Here is a 23,546-nt window from a genome sequence, read left to right as displayed (position 1 = left end):
GGAGATGACATCATGAGCAACTGACCATTCTGATGATAAAGGAGAAGCATGAAAACATGTGCCCCTTTGCCTCAGTTTCCCTGAATAATGGACATCTCTCAGGGTGAAAGCATGTGCCCTTTAACCCAGCTTCCCCAGATAACTGGTGTTTCTCTGTTTCTCTTCCATAGCATGTTTGATGTTGGAGGCCAGCGAGACGAGAGAAGAAAATGGATCCAGTGTTTTAATGGTGAATTGCGTGCTCCGGAGCTGCATGCTGGCTTTCACCTCTGTGTCTAGCTGCTGCCCTTTAATAAGACAAACTCTAACCATGTGTAGATAATAATTATAAATAACCATGTTCTCCTTAAACATGAATCTCATCGAGAATGTAAGCATCCCACATTTCCCGTTATCTTTTTTGGGTAGACCCCTGGTCAAATGCAACAATGCCCAGCTCTGCATACAGCCTGTATTCGAGTCATTCTAGATGTAATCCCCAAATGACAGTGTCTGAGACCTGCACAGTCATAACCCCAGAACAACTGACGATGTCCATCTGAAGTGCTTCCCTTTCCCTCTGTGTCCCACCGTAGATGTCACTGCCATCATTTATGTGGCAGCCTGCAGTAGCTACAACATGGTGATCCGGGAAGATAACAACACCAACAGACTTCGGGAATCCCTGGACCTGTTTGAAAGCATCTGGAATAACAGGTAATGAGTAAATTCAGACTCAATACTAGATCGAAGACCTTGGGTTAAAAATATCTCCTGAAGACTCTGGATGTTTTGTTACTGTTGCTATTGTTGTTAAAAGTATCCACTTTAGCCAAGTATGTGAGCACACACCTGAAACATTAGGAAGGCTAAATCAAAAGATTCAGAGTTCAAGACTAGCCTGGGCAACATAGCTAGACCTTGAAAACAAAAGTATGAAGCGGAGAAGGTTCACTGAGTAAACTGTATGCTTATGCAAGCATGAGGACTTGAATTTGAATCCCCCAGCTCCCAAAAAAACAAAAAACACTGAACATGTCCATGAGTACCCATAACCCAAAAATAGGGAGGCAGAGACAAGCAGATTTTTGGAGCTCCCTGGCCAATCACCCTAGCCAAAATGACAAACAGTTCAAGGAATAGACCCTGTCTCAAAACTAAATAGAGAATGATTTTGTAAAGTGCCTGGATATTAGCCTCTGGCTTCCATGGATTCCCCCACATGCATGTGCACACACACCTATAAATCCTGTCTTAGTTAGGGTTTTACTGCTGTGAACAGACACCATGACCAAGGCAATTCTTATAAGGACATTTCATTGAGGCTGGCTTACAGGTTCAGAAGTTTAGTCCATTATCATCAAGGCAGAAAGCATGGCAGCATCATGACAGGCATAGTGCACAAGAAGCTGAGTTCTGTATCATCATCTGAAGGCTGCTAGCAAAATACTGGCTTCCAGGCAGCTGGGATGAGGGTCTTAAAGCCCACACCCACAGTGACACACCTACTCCACCAGGTCCATACCTTCTAATCATGCCACTCCCTGGGCCAAACACAGACAAACTATCAAAACTCCTAAGCTTCAATAAGTCTTTCACCCCATCTAATAGACATACTTACCATGAGGAATATTCTCTGATGGAGCTCTTACAGGTGCTTGGCTAGAATGATTTCAATCTGTTCTAAAAGTCTCAGGTTATATCTGGAATTGAAAATTAGTTTTGTTTGCTTGTTTTGACCCAGTGTCTCCTAGGCTGGCTCTAACCACTCAGTCCTCTAGCCTCAGCCTCCTGAGTTACTGGGATTTCAGGAATGTGCCACCATGCCTGGTTGGTTGGTTGGTTGGTTGGTTGGTTGGTTGGTTGGTTTTAAGAATCCAATTTAGGGTGGGGGATGGAGAGTTGACTCAGAGGTTAAGTGCACTAGATGCTCTTCAGAGGACACAGGTTCAAGTCTCAGCATCCACATGGCAGCTCACAACCATCTGCAAGTGTAGTTCCAGGAAATCCAAGGATACCAGGCACACATGTGGTATGTAGACATACATGCAGCCAAAACATCCATTAAAATAATAAGATAAGTTATTAAAAAGAACCTAATTTGGAGAGGCAGGCGGATTTCTGAGTTCAAGAGTTCGAGGCTAGCCTGGTCTACAGAGTAAGTTCCAGGACAGCCAGGGAAACCCTGTCTCGAAAAAAAAAAAAAAAAAAAGAACCTAATTTGGAATGTTCACTGATAACTAGATAGAGTCTCAAAGCCATAACTTTGATATCCTGAGACTCCCAAGGGGGCAGAAGTGATTATGTCAAAAAGGAATGTCAACATACACTCTACTGCAGATTCATGCATCTAAAAACAAGGTTCTCATAAATTATTAAGAAAAAAAATTACTAAGGAGTAAGGAAAATAAAAGTTGACCTTGAATATTTGTATGAGATGGCTCCGCAGTTAAGAGCAGCAGCTGTTCTTCCAGAGAACTCTGGAAGATTCCCTGAATCCACACGGCAACTAGCAACTGTAATTTTAGTAATTGTAACTCCAGTCCCAGAGGGTCCGATATTCTCTTCTGGCCTCTGCTGGCACCAGGTCATGGTACACTGATATACATGCAGACAAAGCATGCATATACATTAAATAAGTATTCTGGTAAAAATTTAAGATTTGTATTGTTGAATGAATATTTTTCAAGTATTCAATTGCCATCCTCCTTATGGTATCAGAGTTAATGGGAAAAAAACAGAGCCAGGAAGCACCAGGTATGCAGAAGCATGCCTTGGAATGGTTGTCCATGAACACACACAGCCAAACACCCACGTTATTGAAATATGGAAAAAAGATGAAAAGTTCTAAGCCCAGCATGCAGGAAGCAGGGTAGGATTGCCATAAATTCAATGTTGTAAGACCCTCTCAAAGAAAGAGAAGGGTGGATCAGGCAGCAGGGCTGAAGCTCAGTCAGTAGTAGAGGGTTTGCCTGTGCACAAAGCTCTGGGTCTGATAATGCAATCCTGAAAAAAAATTATAATCCTGTCTTTATCTAGAAATATGCATGAGAATAAAAACTCTAGGCATAAAGTTATAAAATTTCTAATAGTAATTATCATTTGATATGATGCATTTGATCATATGTACATTTTTCTATAACTTAAGCTCGTTTGTATAATATCTACAAAAATTATATGCGCAAGAGAAAAAGCAGAACTAATGCATCTGAGGGGGAGATGGGTTGCTTCACATTTGTGGTCAGGAGCTGGTGGACTGATTCCTTGGAGCTCGAGCAATTTCAGAGGGCTTTGTTTATTTGGCAGCTAAGTGCCTTTTGGCTAGATTTCAGCTTTCCTAACGTCACCACCACTGTTCCTGGGCCTCATCCCTTTAGCTTTTCTTATAACTCATGGGGAGTCCAGTTGTGCCCCTCTTCCCATGTGCTGAGAAAAGATGACACAAAGGAAGAGCCATGGCTGCTAATTAAGCGCCATGTGATTGGCTAATGGATCATCTGGTACTTTAGCAACATTTTAGCTTTTAACATTTTAACATTTTAACATTTTAACTCTGGAGTTATCCGGCTCATTAGCCCCCCACTTACATCAGAAAAGTCCAAGTCTATTTACTAGGTGCCTAGATTGCCACTTTGTTATCAATAAATGGAACTCCCCACAGAAATTCACCCAGAAAGTTAACTGATACATTGTGATGCTTTGTCATTGCTGGTACAGTGTGTGAATAATGATATATATCAAATGATAGTTCAGGTTCCAGAAGATGACAGAATCGGCCTACTCCTCCACCTTTTTGTTTGCCTGTCTTGCAGAGCTGGGAGTTGGGGGTGAACTCCAGGCCTCAGCTGGGCAAGCACCTGCCACTAAACCACATCACTTAAACTTCCCTTTTAAGCTGGCAACATTGTTGTAATTGGTTCTTCCACATGCTTAGTATTATGAAACTGGTGTGGATTTTTGTTCTTCCTAGGTGGTTACGAACCATTTCTATCATCCTGTTCTTGAACAAACAAGATATGCTGGCAGAAAAAGTCTTGGCAGGGAAGTCAAAAATCGAAGACTACTTCCCGGAGTATGCCAACTATACTGTCCCTGAAGACGGTAAGATGTCAAACACAGTCTCACTTACAATCAAAGGCTCCAACTGTTCTTTTCTGATAGTCCTGTAACTGTAAATCGGAGATGTCTGATGAATCCAAGAAATTGCCTCTGATGAAACCCCCCTCCATGCTGTCCACTCCTAAAGTATTAGAGTACAGGGTGAGTAACCCAAACACTTGGAACCAGAAGTGTTAGGGAGTTTAGAATTTTTTTCAATTTTGGAATGTTTGCTTATCTGGGAGATACGACTGATATTTCATCAAGCCCCAAATTCCTTGAATGTTGAAATGTGTTAGTATTCACTTCAGATACATAGCATGAGGGTTTCGACTAGCCTGTGACATGAAGCCAGATGTGAGAGTTTCCACTTGTAGTATGTCAGTACATGAAAGGTTACCAGATGTGGAATAGTTGAGATTTTCAGAGTAGGGATCGTTAGTCGCTATTCAAATATCCTACATGGGATTTTACTTGTAAGTGGTTCAGATTTTGACTTTTCCATTGAAGCTGTGCCACACAGGGAAGGGCTGTTTGAATGTGTGACTGTGTCATCCTAGGGAAGCTCTCTCACATCACCAGGTGGATCTTTTGTGACCAGGCATATCATTCAAACCCCATCTAGTAACCCTACCTGGTGGCTTTTGTTAATTTTCCCGTGGAACAGTGGTTCTCAACCTGTGGGTCATGACCCCTATGGGGGGAGTCACATATCAGATTTCCTACATATCAGATATTTAGTTACAATTCAGAACAGTAGCAAAATTACAGCCATGAAGTAGGAGCAACAAAAATAATGTTACGGTTGGGGATCGCCACAACATGAAGAACAACGGTGTTAAAGGGTTGCAGCGTCAGGAAGGTTGAGAACCACTGCCATAGAACAAGAGAAGTGTGGAGGTGCCACGCAGGTGGAGTCGTGAAGGCAAACAGACTTCCATCACCTGGTGTCCACGCGTATACTGTGGTTTGCATGGCCCTTGGTGGCAAGACTGATGGCACCCACTGGGTGACCAGCTGCACTGCCTCCTGAGATGGAGAGTCCAGTGCTAAGGGGAGGAATATAAACCAGAGTTTGTTGCCCACATCTGGTTGTGCTTTAGTTTTTGCGCACGTGGGCTGAGCCTCTGGGAGTTTCTAAGAGTGATTTGCTAAAGGAAAAGTAAGACCATTTCTAAAAATGTGAGCCCATGAACTCAATAAAGCCAAACGGAATGGGTGTTCCTAGAGTTGGAGTTGAGACCACATGTCCTTACCGATAGCAAGGGTAGAGAAACCTCAGCTAGCATGAAGTGTCTTTGCTCCTTATGGTCTCCTCTGCCCGTCATCCTGGGAGCCTCAGCTTTACTGCATTCCTAGAAAAATCCTAGGGGACCATTCACATCAGCCGTGACTGCAGGGTAGTTCCTGGTGAGACTCAACAGATGCTGGGAAAGAGCCTGGCATACAGTCCCTGTTCTATCTAAAGGGTATAGCCTCTTCTTTGTAGCAAACAACAAGCAGCCTGGGCTGGCCAGAGCATCCCCTGTTAGCTTAGCACCAGCCCTGACTACAACTGCTTTGTTTCTGTTTCATGTGGTTCTTTGGTTGGTTTGGAAGTTTGTTCTTGTTTTGTTTTTTGAGACAGTGCCTTACCATATAACTCTGGCTGGCCTGGAATTCACTATATAGATAGACCAGTCTGTCCTTGAATTCATAAGCATGCAGGATCACTTGCTTACACACGCACACACATACCTGACACCTCCTGACTCCCCAAGGATTAAAGGAGTACACCACCACCCCCAGCTATAGGCACTTTTGAAGTCAGAGCATACTCAGATCTCACCTCACAGTCTGGTCAGTTGCTATCCCAGGGTAAGCCATGGCTCTTGGAAAAGCTATCCAGGCATGGCTTCAGTTGCTATAGCTAGCTTCTTCATCTTCCGAGGACATTGTCTTGCTCGCTCTCCAGATACCACTTGCCTCTCACTACATTCTAGTCCAGCCAACAGATGAGTTCTGTGGAACCTCATTCAAACAGCACATCTCCAGATGTGGTCCTGACCTCACTCACTCCCCTCTTCATTGACTCAGTTTCTAGCTCAGCCTTCATGGTGGTGCACATGTGTGTGCCTGTGTGTATGTGTGCCTGTGTGCCTCTGTGTGTGTGTGTGTGTGTGTGTGTGTGTGTGTGTGTGTGTGTGTGTGTAGTTGCCTTCCTGGAGCATTTTTGGATTTCTGACACAGCCACCTTTCTAAAGCACAAACTCATCTGCTTATGCCCCATCACAGGGCATCAGCCCTGGTGACACCCTGCTCTTCGTGAGGAGGTAGAGCTTCCCAGCCAAGGAACACCAAAGGGATCCATTGTGACAGCTGAAAGACCTTAGTTCCAGTCACAGTGCCAAACACAATAACTGGTGCTCACCTGGTACCATATGTCCAGTCTGTCTGTGACTCCCAGGGCACCCATCCCTCCCTGGGATGGGTGATGACTGCTGGTAGCCTGAACTCACCATCCAGCTTGGTGATCCTCAACTCTGACTTAGCAAGAAAAGCAGGAAATGTGGGTCCACGCAGCACGAGTGAAATGCACAGTAATTACACAGAATGAAGGAAATCTGAACCAGGAGGACTCAAGCCATGCAAAGTGTAGGAAATATACCACCCGTAGAGCCAGGATCATGCTTGCATGTTGGGGAATGGGAAGAGAGGGCTGCAGAGGGACGTGGGGCATATCTGGGGCTGTTGCTACATGGTTGTTTTGATCATTCATTATTCTGATCATAGTGATAATTTGATTGGCCGGTACATGTCAAAATGTATCAACATGTACATTTGAAATATGTCCAGTTTAGGATCTGTAAGTCAGCCCTCCATAAAAACAGTGCTCAGTTCCAGCAGATAAATGGTCAGAGTCTCTCCAAAGGTAGAAATGTCAGCAAACCCAGAGGTTCTAGGACATGCTTGGATCAAAAGCCAGAGGGTCTGCTGCAGTACACTTCCAAGGGCCCCCAGTGTGAGTCTGTGAAGTAGCTAGTAAAAGCAAGACTTTTATTTTAAAAGCTGAGTACATCCCAGACAGTACAGCCTTCCTCTCTACCTTAGCTTGAAAGAAGAAATGGAAGAGGGAGGGGCTCGGCTCGGCAGAATTTAGTGAGAACCTTTGTTGAGCAGGTGATCCTTACCCTAACCTGTCTGTCTGTGTTGCTATGAAAAAATTCCTTAGACAGGGGGATTTATAAACAACAGAAGTGTTCTAGAGACTGGGAAATCCAGTACAAGGGACTAGCAGATGTGGAGACTGAGGAGGCCTGCTCTCTTCACTGAGCTCTGCGTCCTCAGCCAGTGGAAAACACCAACAAGCTCTTCCAGGTTCTTTTCTTATGAGCACTGTACCCCACTCATCATGGCAGAGCCCCTCATAATGGGGTCATCTTACTTGCTGATACTGCGATGAGGAAGACAGCCTGAGGAAAAAATATACAGCATTCAGACCACAGGATATCCTATGTCTTCTCAGAGTTCTGTGTGAATTAAAATGCTTTGGGAGAAAAAAAAAGGAACATTACATCTAATTTTTTTCCCTGTCATGCATGTATGTTGATGCCATGAATAGATGCATGAATAAACCCATCTCGGTATAGCATTGCCACACTTCTGTATCTTTGCTTCCTATCAGCTAAATAAAATTTCATTTTTAATTATGACAGCAACACCAGATGCGGGAGAAGATCCCAAAGTTACAAGAGCCAAGTTCTTTATCCGGGATCTGTTCTTGGTAAGTGGTTTTCCTGCCTTTTTGTTTTCTGCCACCTTATGGTTTCCTTGTTCCCTGAAGTTCACTCATTATTCTTTCAAGTTCTCACTGTTGAGAGCCAAGGAGAAGCAACTACCCTGCCCCAGCCCATATCCCGCACTCTCAATCCCCCACCTGAGCACACTGACTCCAGAGAGGTTTGATCTCTCACCCGGTTCCATAAAGCTCCCAGCATACTTGGAAGGGACCAGAAGGTAACAGGGCTACACCATTCACGTGTGTCTTCCAAACAGAAGCAAGTTCTTCTGCAGAGTCTAAAGTACACACATTCAAACCGTGGTATCTGCTTCCTCCATCCAAAAGAACCAGCAGAATGACATGAAAATGAACTTGACCAAATTCTGTGCCCCTCCCTTTCTCAGCTTGCTATATACTTTTATTTTTGGTTTATTAGTTTGTTTTGTTTTTCAGTATCTTATATGCTAGGCAAGCATTATATCACTGAGCTACATGCCAGTTCTTGGTTTCTTGAAGATGAAGTATATATAGCTCAGGCTGGCCTCAGAATCACTGTAGAGCCCAGGCTGGGCTCTAATCTATATTCCTCTTTCCTCTGCCTCTGGGATTATAGGTGCCTGTCAGCAGGCACTGCACATTTGTTGTTACTGTTTTGGAACCTACTGTGTGTAGCTGGCTTTGAACATTTTACTAGTTTAAAAAACTAGGAAACGCCAAGACATTCCCAAGGGTATGTTCCTATTAAGACTCTCTTTTTGGTACAGATGCTGACAGCTGTCCAATTCTAGATAAGTGAGAATCTTGCTCAGTCAGTGCAGATGGTCCACAACCTTCCCACAGGTCTCCTTTTGTCCCCTTACCGCTATAGCCTTGGGATAGGTTTCCTTTCCAAAACCCTATGGTAGTTAGAAAATAACCACCTGAAGAGACAGGTTCCATGCCTGGGGTGTGGCTCAGTGAGACTGCACTTAACCCAGCATGCATAGAGCCCTGAGCTCCAATCATGCCCCTAGAGAGGAACAAAAGTCTCCCAGGATGAGAAGGACAGAAGGGGGAAGCTACAACTCTGTGAATTGGAGACCTTCCAGGTTAAACAGTGAACCAATTCCCTGTCGTTGGTGTCTTAGAGCCTTTATTGTGCTAATGCCCGGTTCCAGCCTCGTGCTTGCTAGGCAAACACTCTACCGCTGAGATTCATTCCAATTCTTGTTTTTAATTTTGAGACTAAATTGCCCCCTCTCACCTTGAACCTGTGGTCCTCCCAACTTAGTCTCCCAAGTAGCTAAGACAGCAAACCTATGCCATCATATGCAGCTTGGAAATTGTTTCAGTAAGGGAATATATTTTATAGTAAATCAACAGGTTCTTTTTTTTTTTTAACACTGTAAGGCCATAAAATAAAGACACATGTTTTTTTAAAAGGTTATAAAATGCTATCATAACATGAACTGAAATCCAAATGTTGGACATTTAAAATGAGGATTTAAAAAGATCTATGCCCCCACCAGTGCACACTCCAGCCTTGGACAACTCTTGTCTTCCCTGACTGAGAACAAAACCCAGCTTGGATGCAGTTTGCCAGCCAGGGACTGTAAGGGTCCAGGGAACTAGCACACATCTTGACTTGGCCTATGGCAGTGGGAGACTTAAGTAGTTAGAACTCACAGCTTCAGGGCAGAGACAGCAGGCAGACTACAGGGCTGGGGCTTCGGCACTTGCTCCATCTGTGCAGAAATGATTCTGGCATGATTTAATGACTTTGGCAATTCAGGCCTCAAGGAGACTAAAGGAAAGATGTAGAAGGAGTGGGGAGGGTAAAATGAATGGAGTTTCTTTTGAAGAAGAGAAGAAGGTGGATCATGTAGAAGAAGGAGTCGATTCAGGAGGAAGTCTCCTGTGAGAGAGGGTCACAAGCAGAGTGCAAGCTCTCCTTAGCTGGAGATTCAGTCATTGAAGTCGCTGAGTAAGGACAGCACCGGGCATGGCTCTGTGTCACACAAGCCTCCCACTCCCACAGGAGAAGGCAGGAGCCATCCTCCACAGACCAGAGGAACTTAGGACCAGATGGCCAGAAACAGGAGAGCCAGACAGTTACCCCACAGGGTCCTGCCAGTCACTGCAAGCAGCTCTGTCCCCCAAAATTAGCAGTGAATTGGCCTTTAAGACCAGTTATAGTGGCTAAGAGGTTTATACCGGTGTTAAAGTTCTGAGGTAACAGGAATGCACTACCATGTCCAGTTTCGTGGGATGTTGGGAATAATCGTGGTTGCATGACAGGCAAGCACTGACCGAGCAAGTCAACTGAACTACATCCTCAGCCCATTACTGTGTCTTAGCACTCAGAATTATAACAGGCTTGTGTCTCCTAGACTACGCACCCATGTTCGATGAACTGGTTTGAGTTTCATCTTGAGCAACCTCTCCTCAAGTCTCATGAGTTGGGCCACAGTCACACAAAACTATCCAGATCTCCTTTTTATTTTTATTGTTATTTACTGAAACATGACCTTGCCATGTAGCTCTATCCGGCCTGGAACTGGCTACATAACCTAGACTGATCTCACATTTAAAGTTGACTTCCCATGCTTCCTAAATCCCAGGATTAAAGGCATAGGCACCTTACTACCAGGCTTGTCCAATGTAAACGATAAATTCATTTGTTTTGTTTTATTTGTTTAATGAAAGACAGTGGATGAATCAGGTTCAATGAGAGATCTAGGCTGTTTGAAGTTTTCAGATTCAGTCTGATAGTTACTCACTCCCTAAATGTTCACCCAAACAGGGACAAGCTAGTAAATTACAGAAGAAAATCTGTTTCTATCCCTTCTGTATGTACTTGTTCTATACATCCTGGTCAAATACCCTACCTGGTGCATTAGGGCCAAAAGACATTCATGTCTCTGTCCTTAAGCCTAAAAATGAAAAACTAGGGCAGGGCTATAGCTCAGTGATAGAATACTCCGCCTACCTCATAATGTTTGAGGCTCTGTGTTTTCTCTCCAGCAACAAACACACTCACAGGGTAAGTTACCATCTATTCTGACCCCTCTGAGAAGTGTTGTAATCAGATGAACATTTCTCCAAGAGACTTTCTGTTGCCCTAACAGCTCCCTCTTTTCTGTGTCTCAAGATGCTTTTCAGCCAAAAGACGTTGAACAGGAAGCCCTGGAATTCTTCCAGTTGCCATGTATAGCTAGAAAGCTGTGTCTGGTTCTGCTGGGGCTTTGGGAGTTGCCAAAATCACATCCCATTGCCTTGCATCCCACAGACAAGAGATCTAACCAACAGAAATGCTTCCTCACAGTTCTGGATGTTGATGTTTATAATCAGGTGCCAGCAGAGGGTCTAATCCTGAGCTACTCTTCCTGGCTCATGGATGCTGAGGCAACTCTTCTTGGCTCATAGATGGCATCCCCACTTTGTGTCCCCATGATCAACATCTGTATGTCTGTCCTGAACTCCTTCCCTTGCAGGAGCACAAGTTGTGGGGACCCAAGCTCAAGCTAATGACTTTAACCATAATTGTCTCTTTAAAGATCTTGTCACCAAAATGTAGGCACATCCTGAGGCACTGGAGAGTTCAGATCTAACAAAGAAGTTTCTATTGCTTCCCACACTGACAACAAAGAAATTTTCTCCAAGACACTACACATGTACACATACACACACACACACACACACACATACACACACATATACACACATACACACATACACAAACATACACACACATACACACACACACATACACACACACATACACACATACATACACACACATACAAACACATACATACACAACACATTCATATACACACACAACACACACATATACACACACAACACACACAACACACACACACACAACACACACACATACAACAAGCAACATTCTGCTGCCAGCCAAGATCACCTGTGTGGAGAAGGAAGATCGATGACTGAGATACAGCCTAGCACATATGGATACTTAAATAAATTAGTCGCACGAGGTGTCTCAGGCCTGTGGTGAGGCAGGAGGATGGCTATAGCTCTGGTGTTCAAGGTTGGTGTGGGCAGTATAGCTAGATTGTGCCTCAAAATAGATATAAATTAATTGAAACTGAATTAGAGAGCAACTCCTCCCCCTATCCCAATGGCAGGCACTAGTCACAGTAGCTACCACATAAACGGGCAGAATATATTTCCACTAGCTGAGTTCTGTTCACCAGAGCAACACAGACAGAGGCCAGTTCTGGAGTTCTTAGCCTACCCTGCCCTCTCCAAGGCCCGCACTACGTTTCAGCTCAGACTCAGTGCCTAATGCAAAGACAAACTTGTCTGTCCTGGCACATGCTTGGTATCTAGAGTTTGTGAAGGCAGCAGCCAGTCAGCCTTAAGTCCTCTCTGGTCCCTATATAAAGTGTCCCCTAAGCTATCCCCCCATTTGATTGCCCTGGGCCCTGTCATCCTAAACATTACACTCTTTTTACAGAGGATCAGCACAGCCACGGGTGATGGCAAACATTACTGCTACCCTCACTTCACCTGCGCCGTGGACACAGAGAACATCCGCAGAGTGTTCAACGATTGTCGTGACATCATCCAGAGGATGCACCTCAAGCAGTACGAACTCTTGTGAGGGCTGCCTACCGATCCCCCTCCTCCTCACTGCCACCTCTCCTCCCTCTTGACTACCCCTTGAGGTGGTGTATCTCCCTAGCCTGCGTGTTTGTCCACCCTGAGCCATGGTAGGGCGTAATGAGTGTCTAGTGTCATCAGGCTGCCGTCTGTCCTGTCCTAGGTATGCCTACATGTGACCACCAAGCCTTTGGCTACCTCTGTTCCCCAAGGTTTGGTTCTGTAACTTTGTTTTCACCAGACTAAACAGCCTCCCACCACCAATTTGTATCACTGCAAAGCCACCAATTCTCACTTGGGTGATACGGCAGTGGGTTTTCTCTGGGTGGGAATCTGTTTATTCTTTGACTGAATGGTTGATGGGTTGAATCATCAGAGACACCTTGGTGAATGGGGGAAATACATTGTTTTCAAGTTATCAAGCATGATCACAAAACCATCCGGACAGTGCCATGCGCTTGATTTTTTTCCCTTTATAAAATGTCAGGCTACCAGGTGTCTGCCCCTTCTGGTCTGCATTGGCCCAAAGCTTAAAGTAGACGCAAGTCAGCAACAGGACAAGAGGAACTTTTTCAGCCACAGTTGCAATAGCTGTAAGCCTTGGGCATTTGGGCTAGAGCACTTCTTGGAGCCTTTTACACTTGGGCAGAAGACCTGCCCCATTCACCACTGCAAATGGTGTCCTGTCTATAAACAAGGGGTCCTCTACACCTTCATGATAGCTGGGCATAGTCCTTCCTATCTTCTTTCTGTTGTTGCTTCACTAGACTGTACAGACCACAAGATGTAATACTCTTTTCTATGGCTACTCAAGAAACCTCCTTGTAGAGTTCTGTGCCTTGGTGGCGGCCACACCTGTAAGGACACATGTCCCAACTGTGCCCAGCAGCTTGCACACAGCCTGCTGCTTCACCGTGGCGAATCAGTAGTATCTGTTCACCTTAGGATACATTTATCAGGTTGGTACTTCTGGAAGACTCGCTGATTTTAGAATCATGCACTTTACCAGCAGTAAACTGCTGCTGGTATCATCCCAACACTGAAACTATTGCAGCTACCCACTTTTACTGCCCCAAACCTCAGCTGCTGCAAACACTGGGATGACCCACTTCTGAGGCATACATTACAATCAATTCTTTCTTCAGGGTACTAAGGGGTTCCCCACCCTAAAATGTTTCTCATGACCCCTACAAGTTCTGTAGGCAGGAGCAAGCCAACCATCCCTTAGTTAAGTTCTCTACAGTCCACCAAACAAGAAACCAGTGGTCAGAGGAAAGCATAGTGGTGTCAATGTTGCATATGACTGACGACAATAAGGATGGCGTCTTCTGAAGATGAAGTACTACAAAGCTACTTATCTCTTATCTGTCTATCTGCGTTGCTAGGGATGAGCCCAGCACCTAGTGCATGCTAGGCAAGCAAACGCTCTACTGCCAGTCCATATCCCCAGCCATCACTCCAGCCCTCACAAAAACCTTTATCTTAAATATAAAGACAAAATAAATGGCTGTTCCTCATGTGTAAGATCTGCAAATGCAACCTCGAGTGACGGTAGGACACCTAGAAAACAACACGCTCACTCTGTCTAAGCCCGAGGCCTTGGGGAGGGGCAGTGTCATTCTCTTAGGATTAAAGTTATCTGTAAAGATGTCCAAAGTTAAGTTCCTGACAGTACAAATAGGAAGGAGTGACAGCCTGCATTGCTCATTCATCTCCTTACTGTTGCTTCAAGTTTATTCCGTAAACTGGCATTGTAGAAATGCTCTAAAAACTCATCCTGGCTGAGATGCTCTTCCATGGAAGGGTACCACACATTCCTCAGCTCCTCATCACTGTCTTCTTGTGCTACTCTGTAACTTTGCACAAAACTTCCAACTGAAGCCAGGCGATGAGGGCACACACCTTTAGTCTCAGCACTCGGGAAACAGAGGAAGGCAGATCTCTGAGTTCAAGGCCAGCCTGGTCTACAGAGTGAGTACCAGGACAACCAGGGCTGCACAGAGAAACCCTGTCTCGAACAAAACAAGTTTCCATCTGAACTGACACATTAAATAACAGTGACTTCCAGTTCCCCTGCACTCTCAAAGCAAAGCAAGAAGAAAAACTTGCACGCACACACACACACACACACACACACATGTGAGGTTTTATCCTATAGTGTGCATTACTACTCAACAGTCCCCTGCTCACTAAATGACTATTGAAAAGTTTTGATGGGGCTGAATGTGTAACTCTGATGGAGCACACGCTTAGCATGCATAAGACCTGAGCTCAATCAAAAGAAAAGAAATATAAATAAAATTAAATCATTAAGAAAAGATCCAGACTCCTTAAGAAAAAGAATGTGCTTTATCTGACAGAATTATTACACCATTTGTTCTTAAATTCAAACATCTATATCCTCCCTGATCTTTTTTTTCAAGTTTTAATCATGAACAGGCATTGAGTTCAGATGCGATAACATGGTCTCCTGGAAAGAAAATTACATGTCTCTAAAAATCCGATTCCATGAGCACAGAAACACGAAAAGTCTTTAGTCCTACACATTGAATCTGTACTTTTGAGCATATAACTTCATGATCTATAAGAAACTGAGAGCCACTTCATAGAAGAAGAGAGAAAACCCAGCTTTTACGAGCACACATAGTCTCGACTGTGCACCAAAGCTGCTGGGTCCTTCCTATAGAAGAAAGGGCTGTGTGTCACGCATGCGAGTGATAGTGTCCATGACATTTACATTCTATACAGATGGAACCTTTGATTATACATATATTTCATGAAATGAAAAGATGAATTGGTTGCAGAGTACACATTCCATTTTTATAGGATGAGAACAGTACAGTCAACTGTTTATACTGCAGTCGCTGGCATTGGTGATTCAGAATCCCCATGATGTTCATAGGAACAACCAACATTTGCTCTCCTCCTTAACTCACAGGAGCCCCGCTGGAAGTCTTTGGCTTTGATTTATATGACCATATGCAACAATTGCCGGCCCTTCATCTTCTCATGTGCAACCTGCACAGTTTCCAACCAAACAGAAAAGATGAGGGCAGATGTTCAAAGTGAACTAAGATGACAATCGTGAGGAAGGCAGCCGCTGCCCCGTACGTGGTCAGCACCGTGTCCTCAAACGGGAGGAAGCACTTGGAGAGAGCGTAATCTCTAGATGTTAGGCTGCCCTGGGGGAGAAATAGAAAGTTTATGCTGCAGGGTAAGTCCCAGGTATAAGTCTGACCTAGAGGCTGTCTTCTAGGTTCCCTCATGTGTGTCTGGGAGGGAAGAACCCTCTTTACCCAGGACCAAGAGGCTTCAAGCATGACAAATCACCACTGATCACACAGGAACTGGCAAAACAAAGAAGCCAAAGATACACTGGCTTGGGAAGAAGGTCCAGTATGCTGACCCCTCCATTACAATACTTTCTGCACACAGTAGGGCAGCCCCAGAGAGAGACGAAGACGTGTCAGAGGAATGAGAGGATGAGTGTTTCCCTGCCATTGGATAGCAGAGCAGTCACCCTGTTGCCCAGAAATGCCTCTGCACCTCCATAGGCTTTCCATTGTAGGCAGTGTGGGATCAAGGTAGCAAATGCCTTTACCTACTTGAACTTGAAAGCACAAAGGGCCCCCACCTTTCCATAGCTAGGATTTGGAACAGTAGCCTAAGACTGGGTGCCAGAGCCCATGGTAACAAAGATGGCGTCCACCACGTCAACACCTTTCACAAACTTGGAGATTCTGTAGTACCGTGTACCTGGCACGCTTAGACAATGAGAAATGACCAAGTCTGCCAATGAGTAGACAACTGTTTCCTTAGAAACAAACTGGCATTTGCTGGACTCCACCTCTGCTCCTCAGAGTCTCAGCCCTGAAGCTACATTCTGCCTATTTGTCCCCAGAAAGGTGATTAGAGACAGGTGGTATATCTACTCAGAGTACAAAGAGGGTGATTTATTTCTGGCTTTTGTGTGTTTTTACAGATTGCAGCCATTAAGTAGTTGATGACTGTGTTGATTTCAATACTCAAGAAAGCTTTCAGATAAAAAAAAAAAAATAAAGGTTTACGTTACCATAATGAAGCTTGGGTTGTTTCTGTTCCTCCAACTGAAGGATGGGACGCTCACCTCGGGGGCTCCTCCGGGATGGAGCACCTCGCAGGCACTGTGCGTGTGGCCACTCAGAACCAGACGAGGCCGGAGCCACCACAACAGCTGGTGGCCAAGGATATGCATGTAGACAGTTAGTGTTCTGACTGGCAGTGACACCCCCATGGCTTTGCCAGGACCACACCACTCATCCCATTAGTGTTTACGAATCCTTAAAGCTTGTTCCCCTCAGGTTTCCTAGGAAACCTTAGAACCCACTCTTCCAATTACAGATTCATATATATATATATATATATATATAATTTTTATAAATTTGTTTCATAACTATTTTTCACAAATATATTTATATTTAAAATATAAATTTATATTCACATTTAAGATTTGTATATTTACATTCTAATGTGTATTTCTATATCATAATCCATACATGTTATATATTGTGTGTATATTTCTTTTTTTTTTTTTTTAAAGATTTATTTATTTATTATATATGAATACACTGTAGCTGTCTTCAGACACACCAGAAGAGGGCATCAGATCTCATTACAGATGGTTGTGAACCACCATGTGGTTGCTGGGATTTGAACTCAGGACCTCTGGAAGTCCAGTCAGTGCTCTTAACCACTGAGCCATCTCTCCAGCCCGTGTGTATATTTCTTAAACAGACATTTTTGAGAAAGTACATTTCTAACTGAATCCCCAAAATTAGACTCTAAATTTCATTTGCACTCAATGCATTTACATTGATTTTAAATCTTGCTAATGTAACGATTAGCCGGGAATGTAATTTTCATTGCGATTAGAAAAGAATGGATCTACCAAAGAAGGGAAAAGGGGACAGATTGAGCAGAAATCTGAGAGGTATCAACCCCCCCTTCTCTGCAGCTGGCAACTACAAAGGCCCTGTGTGTCCATTCGCTGTCCCCATGTGACACTGGCATGAGGTCACATCACCACACACCTTTTGTGAGGCCTCCCGAGAAAGAACATCATATTTCTCCTCAAAGGGGACGTTCCTTTCCTCTGGAGGAGCTGCATCTTCACCAGAACAATTAGCATCGCTGGCCCGGTAGAGTGGGTAGTGCTGTCCAAATGAAGCTGACATCAGTGATATTCTCAGAAGCATTGGGTGGCAACTGCCCTTAGACTCCTCCCCCAGCTCACCTGCAGCATCACGGGAGCAGACAAGGGGAGCCGTGGCTCACGGTCACATTGGCTGGATCCCCGCACCTGCTGGTCAGGAGTCACCTTGTTAACCATCAATCTCAGTGGTTACCACTGGGAGAGGAAAAAGGAGCTGGGTGACCAACAGCCAGTGCCCATGACTGAGTGCAGAGGTCTCCTACCTCTTGGGAGCAATTCAGTTTACGAGAGATCTCTCTGAGTTCAGCTTCCTCTTCAGAGCATATGATACAACCATCCCCTTCCATTGCAACGCTGTTGACCATGACAAAACTGAGGTGGACAGGGGCAGGCAGAGAAGGTCAGGCCACTGGACATGTGTGTACCTCGTCTCATTGTCCCCATGGAAATATCACACATCCACAGTGTAATAAAACAAGCCCAAGAGCAGCTTAACGCCAGCTAAACTGGGAGTTCACATTGGTGAAACAAAAATAGCGTTATATCCAAGATACAATGAAGCTGCGCTTCTTTCTGCTACTCCAGATGAAAGACGGGACCAACTTGTAACTTGTAGGAAATCCTACATGGCAGTAGCCATGAGGTCTGACTAGCTCTCAATCCAGCATCCAGTTAGACTTGTAACCTTGGGCAAGCTCCTGAGCCTGTGTCACCTGTGCAGGTGTGGGAAAGACCAGGAAGTCTACACCATCAGCTAAGTGCCAAAGGGTGCTGAAGTAGGCTTGGAAAATCCCTAATGGAGAGGAAGGTCATTGGCTAACCGCTACCTTTGTTACATTTATATGGACTCCCATAAAAATACGCTTTTATTTCCTGTGTATATAACCACCTAGGCATAGGAAAGGTACCTGTCAGCCGGTTGCTTAAAATGTAAACAGATTTTGGTATAAGGAGCTGACGTGGCCTGAAATCTGGTGAGCAGGTATAAATTCTGAAGCACTATAGTTAGGCAGAGGTGACTCAATGACATCAGTCCTGTGGCTATATGGGAAAGGAAGGCACTGCTGGAGAGATTGTCCTCTACCCCACCCCCACCCCCGCAGGGTTATGAAAATGGATTGTTGGTGGAAATACCCACCATACATTCATCACCAGATCTTATAGTGAGGGTCTCGCTACAGTACAATCAGCAGAGTTCTGGGACCACAGAGGGAGGGACAGGTCTAAAACAGAAGATGTTCCCTCTGCTGTGTAGACTAGGGCCGGGCACACAGTTTAAGAGGCTGTACTGTCAACACAAAGCCAAGAAAGGTCCAGAGAGGCCCTGCTTATGATCTCAGGGGGGTGAGGCATCCAATGACCAGAGTAAGGGCAAGCGGCTCTCTTCTAAAGGTCAAGGCTGATGAACTAGAGAGAGCTACAGAAACACCTGGATACACCTGGCACCAAATGCCAGGATGCCATACCTATTAGAGTGACATTCATAAAAATAGTCCAAATACATTTGGATTAAATGAGAGGGTGCTTCAGGATGTACAGTGACGTGTGCCTACAGTCCCAACTCAGGAGTCTGTCACGCAAGAGCAGCATAGACAGATCCTGTCTGCAAAAACAAAACAAGAAGAGCCACAAAGGCACCTCTTTATAGAGTGGGACAGTGCAGCTAGAGTGCCACACCCACACCGAGTGGGCGGAGTCATAGGCTGACTGGTTCACTGTGGGTGGTTCTAGGTTTTCCATCCCTCTGTTCCCACAGTGACCTTCAATCAGCAAGCAAGGTCCAAGCTAACACAGAACAAGGGTCTGACCATGTGACAACCACCTTTGAATGACAGTGGATTTGAGTTCAGTGGGAGGGTCATAGCTGCTCAGCTTCACCCTTCAGGACCTCACAAAAAAAAAAAAATTTCATCTGAATTCATAAATAATACTCACTTAACACCTTTCAGAGAGAACAGCCTTTCAGAGCCGAACACTTTCTCAAATCGCTTTACTCTGTATTTACTCATCCTGCATCCAATGATAAAATGAAACACGTTTCAGGTCAAGCCGAGTTACCATGAACACAAAAAACAACTTCCATAATCTGGCATTATTAACTGGACCCAGGCAACTGAGGATCAAAGGTCAAGTCCACTGCTAATCATGAGACCCCAGTAGAACAATAAGTGACAGCACAGGAACGAGGAGTTGAGGTGCAGAAAGTACTTAAAGTGACTGGCAATGAGCTAGCACACTCCAGTGGGAGCTAGCACACTCCAGTGGGAGCTAGCAAAGGGTACGTGGACTTGTCTGACTTCTAAAATAGTCTGACACTAAATGTACATCTTAATCCAGAGATTGAAGGCAGGGGGATTGCAAGTGAGGCCAGCCTGAACTACATGGTAAGACTGAGTCTCAAAATAGCCGGACGTAGTGACACCTCTAATCCCAACACTTGGGAACAGAGGCAGGCAGAGTTTGGGGTCAGCCTGGTCTACGTAGTGAGTTCCAGTCAGTCTGAACTATACAATGAGCCCTGTCTCAAAAAATTAATTAATTAATAATTACATTTTAACTTAATTCTCCTCATGGTGCACTCTGCTCATTTAGGCCAGATAGTTGTTAAAGGTGTAGATAGGCCAAGATTTTTTTAATTCCTTAAGGAGCCTCCATTTCAGAACTTACACCTTTGATGGAAAGCAAATGTCTTCAGTGAAGCACAACTTTAAACTACCAGTGGTTGAGCGAACAGTCTCGAGGCATACTTTCTTCACACGCTACTTACTGGTAGTGGAAGCCGACGTCATGATTGCCAATGACCACCTTTAGCTGCACATGGCTGCCATGTCTGAACATTCTCTGAAACCTCTGCACGTCATCTGCCCAGGCCTGCGGGAACAAGAACCACAGCTGAGAACCCCAACACCTCTTCCCTCTTCCAGAAACAGGACCCCGCCCCCACGCCCAAGGCAAAGTTTTAATTCTTTTTTCCAAGACATCCAGTAGCAGCTGTGGGAAATACAGGAGAGTTTGCCACAATAAGCTGAGGGATTTTCCACGTAGGGACTCCACACTCAAGGAAGTCAGTATCGTGGCTTAAGACACAGAAAAGAATGTCGGGAAGAATCATAGGAAGCAGAATTAGGTTTAATTTTTTTTTAAGTTTTTAGATGTATTTATTATATATAGTGTTCTACCTGCATGTATGCCTGCAGGCAAGAAGAGGGCACCAGATTTTCTTATATTTGGTTGTGAGCTGTTGTGTATTTGCTCGAAATTGAACTCAGGACCTCTGGAAGAGCAGCCAGTGCTCTTAACCTCTGAGCCATCTCTCCCCAGAGCTAGGTTTATTAAGTGTCCACATTAGAGATTTAGGAGAAGGTAGCCTGGCAATGGTGGTGGACGCCTTTAATCCCAGCATTTGGGAGGCAGAGCCAGGTGGATTTCTGAGTTCAAGGCCAGCCTGGTCTACAGAGTGAGTTCCAGGACAGCAAGGGCTACACAGAGAAACCCTGTCTCGAGAAATCAAATAGAGAGAGAGAGAGAGAGAGAGAGAGAGAGAGAGAGAGAGAGAGAGAAGAGAGCATTGATGAGAGGACGTGCAAGAGACTTGACAGCTATGGTTCTGTTATTTTTGAAGTCACATTGTACAAAGGATGTCATTTGCAACAAGGCTGAAAGAATGAGTTTTAAATTAGGTAAAATAAACACGAGCTACTTTATGTATTTCTCATCTTGAAGAATTTCCATTCTCAGCCATGGGCCTGTTGTAATTCCAACATCCCAGACATCAGCGTGGGAAGATCACGCTAGTTGAAGTTTTAAGCCACTAAACTAACTTATAATGTTTATACAGTGAGTTTCAGAGCAGCCAGGGCTAGACCCTGTCTCAAGAACAAAAATAAAGAAACAGAAATTTCCTTTTATGGATGAAATTGTAAGGTAGATTATGAAGACTACTATTCAAGTTCAGTGATGAGAGGAAAAAGTTGGTAGGTGCCCTGGTTTGTTTCTGCTGGGATAAAACACAGACCAAAAGCAACTTGGGAAGGGAAGGGCTTATGTTAGTGTACAGGTTATCGTCATTCATCAAGGGAAGCTAAGACAGGAACTTGGCAGCAGGAAACCAGAGACAGGACCTGAAGAGTCAACCACCCAGGAACAATCATGACTGGCTTGCCTCTAAGCACTGGCTTACTGTGCTGTCTGGTTTTGTGTGTCGATCTGACACAAGCTGGAGTTATCCCAGAGAAAAGAGCCTCCCTTGAGGAAATGCCTCCATGAGATCCAGCTGTAAGGCATTTTTCTCAATTAGTGATCAAGGGAGGAGACCCCAGCCCATTGTGGGTGGTGCCATCCCTGGGCTGTTAGTCCTGGGCTCTATAAGAAAGCAAGCTGAGCAAGGCAGAGGAAGTAAGCCAGTAAGTAAAATCCCTCCATGGCCTCTGCATCAGCTCCTGCTTCTTGACCTGCTTGAGTTCCTGTCCTGACTTCCTTTGGTGATGAACAGCAATGGCAAGTGTAAGCTGAATAAACTCTTTCCTCCCCAACTTGCTTCTGGGTCATGATGTTTTGTGCAGGAATAGAAACCCTGACTAAGGCACTTACCCTCAGCTACCTTTTTTATACAACCCAAGATCGCTTGTCTGGGAGTGGCTCTGCCCATGGTGAACTACCCACCCTCTACAAGCCCTCCATCAATTAGCAATAAAGAAAAAATGTTCAAGGGTCAATCTGATGAAAATAATATCTTAAGTGAGGGTCCCTCTTCCCACATGTCTCTATAGTTTGTCAAGGTTCCAAAACCTAACCAGCACAATAGGGTTAACTGCAAAAGTACATGCTGACCCTAAGCAAGGATGATCCATTTACTGGTTTAACACCCTCTTTCAAGAGCTCCAAGAAAAACAAGTCTTATCTCTTTGACAGTCCTCCCTGATAGTTTTTAAGTTTTTGACTCTCAGTCCATAACAGATTATTGGGGAGATGGCTCTGCTGCTTTTGCAGAAGACCTGAGTTTCATTCCCAGAATCCCCATAGCAGCTTACAACCATCTGTAGCTACAGTTCCAGGGGATCTAACATCGTCTCCCAGCCTCCGAGGGCACTGCATACACATGGTGCAGGTAAAGACTCATATGCATAAAATCGTTAAAAGAAGAAGGAGGAAGGGAGGAAGAGAGAGGGAAGAAGAGGAGGAAGAGGAGGAGGAGGGAGAGGAGGAGGAAGAGGAGGAGGAGGAGGAGAAGGAGAAGGAGAAAAGGAAGAAAAAAGAAGAAGAAAGAAGAAGAAAGAAGAAACAAACAAACATGGCTTTGGACCTCACAATTTAAATTCAATCCTGGGACTGACATGGTAGAGAGAAAGAAGCAACTCCTTCAAGTTGTCATCTGACCTCCATACATGCAAGCATATGCACATACTCATTAAATAAAAAGATGTTAAAAAGTTGCTCGTGAACATGTATAAACTTTTTTCTTCCTGTCATCATTCTCTGAACAATGTGTTTTGCCTGTTTCATTGATGTGGTATTTGCCAGGCTGCATGTCTTGCAGCTGAGTGCCTGGAGGACCAGCATGCACTCAGGGAAGGCAGGTACCCCGTCCTAGCTTGCCACTGGGAGTTGGGAAAAAGGTTGAGGACCTTCCTCTCAGCGCATCTATGTACCAGGCAGGAAATGGAAGGCTGGGCCTGGGAGGAGGGGTTCCACATGAGTGCCAAGAGTATGGAGGGGATAGAAGAGCAAAGGCCTTCTCCAGATTTAGGGAAGGCTCTTTACAATAAGACCTCCCCACCCTGTGGTGATCCTTGGTGAAGAAACATCCTCGCTTGTCCTAACTACTTTGTTTGATGGTGAATGTCAATGCATACACCTTACTCAGGGTGAACCAAGGATTAAATACCTTTTGCAGGAAGGAAT

At 44.7% G+C, this 23,546-nt stretch overlaps 2 protein-coding genes across 5 annotated transcripts in view; one reads left to right on the top strand and one right to left on the bottom strand.

The window, feature by feature from the left end:
• Gnal (G protein subunit alpha L) overlaps positions 1-16,535 on the top strand; it is a 127,748-nt gene extending 111,213 nt beyond the window's left edge. For both annotated transcript variants that reach the window (XM_028774328.1, XM_028774330.1), the window contains exons 8-12: positions 171-229; positions 576-696; positions 3,950-4,080; positions 7,773-7,840; positions 12,309-16,535. In XM_028774328.1, the coding sequence (XP_028630161.1) occupies positions 171-229; positions 576-696; positions 3,950-4,080; positions 7,773-7,840; positions 12,309-12,455 (526 nt within the window). In that variant the 3' untranslated portion in view covers positions 12,456-16,535. The remainder of the gene's footprint in view (positions 1-170; positions 230-575; positions 697-3,949; positions 4,081-7,772; positions 7,841-12,308) is intronic.
• Mppe1 (metallophosphoesterase 1) overlaps positions 14,785-23,546 on the bottom strand; it is a 21,749-nt gene continuing 12,987 nt past the window's right edge. For 2 of the 3 annotated variants that reach the window (XM_028774331.1, XM_028774332.1), the window contains exons 5-11: positions 20,413-20,516; positions 19,581-19,655; positions 17,909-18,017; positions 17,727-17,795; positions 17,524-17,646; positions 16,527-16,667; positions 14,785-15,636 (exon numbers count right to left, since the gene is read on the bottom strand). In XM_028774331.1, the coding sequence (XP_028630164.1) occupies positions 15,454-15,636; positions 16,527-16,667; positions 17,524-17,646; positions 17,727-17,795; positions 17,909-18,017; positions 19,581-19,655; positions 20,413-20,516 (804 nt within the window). In that variant the 3' untranslated portion in view covers positions 14,785-15,453. The remainder of the gene's footprint in view (positions 15,637-16,526; positions 16,668-17,523; positions 17,647-17,726; positions 17,796-17,908; positions 18,018-19,580; positions 19,656-20,412; positions 20,517-23,546) is intronic. The other variant, XM_028774333.1, reaches the window with a different exon arrangement.

Source organism: Grammomys surdaster, unplaced genomic scaffold (assembly GCF_004785775.1).
Source record: "Grammomys surdaster isolate TR1022 unplaced genomic scaffold, NIH_TR_1.0 239, whole genome shotgun sequence".
Lineage (NCBI taxonomy): Eukaryota > Metazoa > Chordata > Mammalia > Rodentia > Muridae > Grammomys > Grammomys surdaster.
The sequence above is the reverse complement of the archived record's forward strand: the minus strand, read 5'-3'. Positions and strand labels throughout refer to the sequence as shown.